The sequence below is a fragment of the Salmo salar genome, chromosome 09, assembly GCF_965601325.2.
Source record: "Salmo salar chromosome 09, fSalSal1, whole genome shotgun sequence".
Classification (NCBI taxonomy): Eukaryota; Metazoa; Chordata; class Actinopteri; order Salmoniformes; family Salmonidae; genus Salmo; species Salmo salar.
The window spans coordinates 5,274,281-5,280,349 of NC_138299.1; the positions used below are offsets into that span (position 1 = coordinate 5,274,281).

General features: G+C 40.9%; 1 protein-coding gene across 1 annotated transcript in view; it reads left to right on the plus strand.

Annotated features, from left to right (window-relative positions):
- Positions 1-5,474, plus strand: part of LOC106610601 (leucine-rich repeat and fibronectin type-III domain-containing protein 2) — a 226,610-nt gene extending 221,136 nt beyond the window's left edge. Inside the window, exon 5 of the mRNA XM_014210003.3 lies at positions 1,131-5,474. Within this exon, the coding sequence (XP_014065478.1) occupies positions 1,131-2,148 (1,018 nt within the window). The 3' untranslated portion in view covers positions 2,149-5,474. The remainder of the gene's footprint in view (positions 1-1,130) is intronic.
- Positions 5,475-6,069: the final 595 nt, after the last annotated feature.

Genomic DNA, 6,069 nt, shown 5'->3' on the forward strand with positions numbered 1-6,069 from the left:
GGAACAATTGGAACCCCTAGCTTTCCTTTGGCTTTGATACACATTTAGCAAGTCTCGCATAATTACGAATCCAACTGGGGAAGGTTTGGGGAAGACAACGGAGCATCAGTGACCATGGATTGGAACATGTATGGCTAGGCAGTTGCTGATTATATGAGTGTTTTTCCGTCTGCAATACAATGTATTGTAGGTTAGTCGGTTGCTTTTAGTACGACTGCATTTTTCCGTCTGCAATACCATGCAGATATACTGTAGATACAAATGGCTTGTTTGTGAGGTGGTGCGAGTTGATGAATTGCCTGCTGTAATTACAATGGTTTATTCAGCCACCATGTTTCATTACCGATTTCCACACTAGCGTTACATGGTCTTGTCCTTTGGGCATTAGTACAAGGTCAAACCAAATAAAGATTGCTCCACCACGGCTTTCCAATCTCTCCCTAACCTTTGTGATTTAATTAGGAGAGGGAAGTGTATTGATATTGTCAGGCACATTTGAATATCAACATGGCTTTATATATTTTCAGCAAGTGCTTACAAATTAAATCTGACTGTGTGATCCATATTCTAGGAACAGATGTTTTTTGCGGAATGAAAGCTTATATTACAGGCTGTCAACACAACACAAACAGTGATTATTTTTATGGTTTGATTGATTGGTAGTGAATCTGGTGGAATGAACACAGGCATTGACTTTAGTGTTTGGTCTAAAAAGAAGATTTTTTGGGGGGCAGTGAATATTTCTGGGGGAAATAATCAGTTACCGCTTTAATATTGAAGCAACTCTTGAAGCCCCCCCCCACCCCCCAAAAAAAACAAGAAAACAATTGTAATCGAAGCACAAGGACCATTGAATAGTTCACTTTAAAAAGTATGGGCCTTTGCATTTTTAATCACTCATAGTGTGAGTAATCTTTCTAAATGACTCTGTGCATTTAAATAGCTACTTTGCCTCATTTTGACTGTTAAATTGATCTATCGCGGATCAGTAGAATGACTAATTGATATTTACTACTCAAAAGTGCTTTAGCCTCTTCTTGAACTCCCCTTGCAGTGGGACAAATTATGAACGCTGAATTATGCTAATCTAACTCTACACTCTTGTTTCCGTTTTTGTCTTTCCTATATAGGATGATTCCCGTGGCCAGCAAAACCTTCTTAGTCACCAACCTGGTCCAAGACATGCAGTATGACCTATGTGTCCTGGCTATCTGGGACGACACCGCCACCACCCTAACTGCCACCAACGTAGTGGGCTGTGTGCAGTTCATCACCCGTGACAACTACCCGCAGTGCCAGTCCCTCCAAAGCCAGTTCCTGGGCGGCACTATGATCCTGGTGATCGGTGGCATCATTGTGGTCACGCTCCTCATCTTCATCATCATCCTCATGGTTCGGTACAAAGTGTGCAGCAGCCCCCAGTCCAGCAAGCTGCCAGTGGTTAGCAACACGTACTCCCAGACCAACGGTGGGAGTACACAGGTCAAACCTCAGATCACAACCACAGTGGTGGTAATGCGGGATGAGATGGTGGAATTCAAATGTGGCTCGCTCCAGAGCAGCCTCTCCTCGTCTTCATCTGACTCGTTGGACAGTCGCAACACTAGAGGCAGATTAGGAAACGAGGACCAGTACAGTCTTCGAGACATCGAGTTCAGCACACTCCCCAGCACCAGTAATTGGAGGAGGCACAGGGGGCCATCATCAGCCAAGGCTAGGCCCAACTTAGACAACCTTTTAGGGGCCTTTGCCTCACTGGAGCTCCGGAGCTCAGCTACGGCTAGGGACCAAGGGGCATCTTGTTCCTCCACCACCACCTCCAGTGCATTGGTGGCTGTGACCATGGCCCCTCCGTCTGACAAGGAACCCTTGCTGGGCCGAGCCGAGTCCACTACCATGCTGGGGCGTTTTCTAGGCCTGCCCCAGGAAGGGAAGCCCAAGAGGAGCCACTCATTCGACTATGGCCACGTGGGTAGCAGCGGTGGCGCACAGAGCCTCAGCAACTACCCCCGTCACATCAGCAACATCTGGACTAAGAGGAGCCTGTCGGTAAATGGGATGCTACTGCAGTACGACGACAGCGAAGACGGTGAGGGCGAAAAGGCACCATTCGAGAGCTCAGAGTGGGTGATGGAGAGCACTGTTTGAACACGGGTTTATGTCGGATCACGAGGTCAAATGTCAAAAGAGAAACAGACTTTACAGAAAAAAACCAAGGGCCCAAAGAATTATTTGGAATAATACCTCTGGGTCATCCACAGCGCTGTACTGCATGAAGTTCATCCATGTGAATACTATTTATTGTCCTTCTGTCCATGTAATTCTACCGAAACAAACACTCAGGTTGGTTGTTCCTAAGACCGTAGAAATCAATCGACAGGGTTGGCCACGCTCTCAGTTCGCTGGCAGGGAAGACTGTCCTTAACCACATTTGAAAAAATGTATGCATTACGGAACAAAGCCCCTATGGAATTGTGCAGATACAGCATACAGTATATGGAATAATGCCCGAACCCTGGGAATTAATGTGGGAGTATCTTTGAGAAACAGGGGAAATAAAGGCGAGGAATTCAAAGTGGATATCCTGTGTATTTATCTTTCGAGCTCTTTGCCAAGGGGATTTTCCTGAGACTGACAAAGTAGATGTGCATCACAATGGTTTACACCAGGGCTCTCCAACCCTGTTCCTGGAGAGATACCCTCTGTTGGTTTTCAATCCCACCCCAGTTATAACGAACCTGATTCAGTTTATCAACTAGCTAATTATTAATAAAGTGCACTAGATTAGGGTTGGTTTGAAAACCTACAGGACGGTAGCTCTCCGGGAACAGCGTTGGAGAGCCCTGCTTGAGACTCTCAGCATGAAAATGGGACTTCTTCAGTAGAAGCAATGGGAGAGCAAATGTGTAACAAAATGAATAATTTTTCATGTTTCCTTTTGTTGTTTATATAATTTGTACTATTTATTTTAGAGGTCACCATTGAGTTCCACTTTATGAGTAAAGAAACAAAACAATATAAATGATGGTCAATCAAGAATAATGTACTATATCGTCACCCAGTCCCCTCAGAAAGACAACATTTCATAACAGCCTAGTTTCTATTTTGGCACAAACATAAAGGAAATCTTAGATGTACACTATCTGATAACCCTGGTCATTTATTTCAAAACATCAATGGTTGGTTCATTAGGGGAGTTGTGATAATAAAATATGTGGAGGTTGACTTTCAAACTAGTCACATTTTCTACCTCAGGTTCTAAATTATATGAAATACATACTCTGAATAGAGTGGATTATTTCAGAAATAGTATATCATATGAAAATAATCTTCCTTATTTGTCAATTTCCTGGGGAATCACTCAATACAATTATCAATCAAAATCCCTGTTGGTGTATAGGCCATTGATATGTTTCCCCAGGATGATACACGAGCCATGTGTTACACAGTAGAGACTTATTGGCGACGCTCAACAATTTAAATTAATGTCATCATACTGCTATAATCCAATTAATGAAAAATGTATTTAATACAAAAAGGGAAAGAGAACGATATTCATCTACAAATGTATAAATAATTATACAGTTTATGTCTGAATACACAGAACCATGTTGGTTTGTTTAAGTTAAAATATCAAACGTCTGAATTTATTGTATTCATTTGGAGTTTGGTTTATTTTCTCATTTCATCCTCTAATATTAGTCTATTGTCTCCACGTTACAGTAACAGACTGTGACTGGATATGTATGAAGTTGCATAGGAACGTGATGAATTATAAAATGAGTTTCTATCTGAACTACTGCCTATGTGATCAACTCGTGTGCAGATTCTGATGCCTTTTAATGTTCTCTTTGACTCTCTGCTGCATTACAATATTGTTTTTTTTTCATATTTTTTTATTTGTTACTTCTCTTGGTGTATACTGTTCCGTATATTGACATTTTTTGTACAATAACTATGGGTGAGAATGTAAAAGGGATACTGTGCAGTGGTACTTTTATTTTGTGGTTCAGTAAAAGTGAGAAGGTGCTTTACTGTGGTTTTATAACATGGAATGTGTTTAGTTGGCGCAATGGAAGGTGACGCTGTATAACGGTGCAAATAGAAATCTGGAATAAACCTGTGTCTGTTATAGATATTACAATTCTACATTCAATTTTGCGCGGTCACCTTCCATTTTGCTAATCAACAACAACCCTATAAGTGTGTACATGACGTGAGAAAGTCATGATTCTGACCTGAGGTTGTAGAAAAAAGAAAACAATGAATATGTGTTTAAACATTCTTGCTACAAAAGAAGATAAAATATGAAGAATTCCTATTAACCAAATGGTGTATATTCTTGTGTTTGCATTGCATCCGGTACAGTTTGAGAGTTGTTTTTTCCTCACAAGTCTCATTGAGTCATGCAATGACTTTCCTGGAGCTACATTATATTGTGCCTAAACAATTAACATGGTAAGACATTTTGCTAACATAGCTCTCGATGCTTTTGGCTGGGCAACAAACTGTCAGTTATGTTAGTTGTGAAGGCTAGCAATTTAGCCACAGGGAAATTGTTTGCAAGTAAACATTGTGGTGTGTTCAGTGCTATAACCGTGAAAGTGAAAGTTTTTGTGTGCAAGAGATTGTAGCAATTGCTACATTGAAATGTAGGAAATAATTAATGCATTGCAGATACAGCAGACAACTCCGGTCTATGATTATTGTTGCCCTTATTACATTGGTAACTTATTACTAAACATTAATCTTCACTGCTAACTAGCAACACTGGCCACTTCAACAAACGTCTCACATGATGGAATATATTGTCCTGGATTATTATCACTGGATAGATTTAAATCAGGATAACTTTAATCATATCTCCAACAACCATCTCATATCCAAATATGTGCAACATACACTGAGTGTACCAAACATTAGGAACACCTTCCTAATATTGACTTGCACCCCGTTTTGCCCTCAGAACAGCCTCAATTTGTCGGGGCATGGACTACAAGATGTCAAAAGCTTTCCACAGAGGTGCTGGCCCATGTTGCCTCCAATGCTTACCACAGTTGTGTCAAGTTGACTGGATGTCTTTTGGGTGGTGGACCATTCTTGATACACACGGGAAACTGTTGAGCGTGAAAAACCCAGCAGCGATGCAGTTCTTGACTCACTCAAACCGGTGCGCCTGGCACCTACTACTATACCCCTTTCAAAGGCACTTCATTCTTTTGTCTTGGCTATTCACCCTCTGAATGACACACATACACAATCCATGTCTCAATTGTCTCAAGGCTTAAAAATCTTTATTTAACCTGTCTTATCCCCTTCAGTGGATTTGAAGTGGATTTAACAGGAGACATCAATAAGGGATCATAGCTTTCACCTGGATGCACCAGGTCAGTTTATGTCATGGAAAGAGTTCCTAATGTTTTGTACACTCAGTATATTGCCTTAAGCTGACTGTTATAGTGATATAGTGGCACATGCTAGCCATGTGCCAATATAAGTTTGTGTTGCATATTGGGGGGTTCGGGGTCAATGAGTTCCGGGGTCAATACCCTTCTGGTTGTTACACAATATTGTATAAGAACTAGATGGTAACTTTAGAAGTAAAGTTGTGGGGCTTGCTAAAGCTCTGTAAAAAAAAATGGTGGTAGTGACAGAAGTTTACAAATGGGTACTTTGATTAAATTATTAAAAAAGTCTAATCATTTTTAATTAGTCAGAAGTTGTGGTCAGTAGTAGTGGAAAGTAGTTATGTGGTTCAATAGTTGTGGTCAGTAGTTGTGTGGTTGTGGTCAAAAGTTGTGTGGATATAGTCGGTAGTTAGATGTTTGGTCAGAAGTTGTGTGATCAGATGTTGTGTGGTTGTAGTCAGTAGTTATGTAGTTGTGGTCAAAAGTTGTCTGGTTGTGTTCAGAAGTTGCATGGTTGTTGTCAGTATTTGTGTCGTTGTGGTCAAGATCAGAACATATTTTTATGTTCAAATGCCAGATTTGAGAAGCAGAGAAAGATGGGAACGCTCTGACTTTTTGTCTAAGTCGTTGCAAAGTGGAATATGAATTGTGTCAAAAGTGA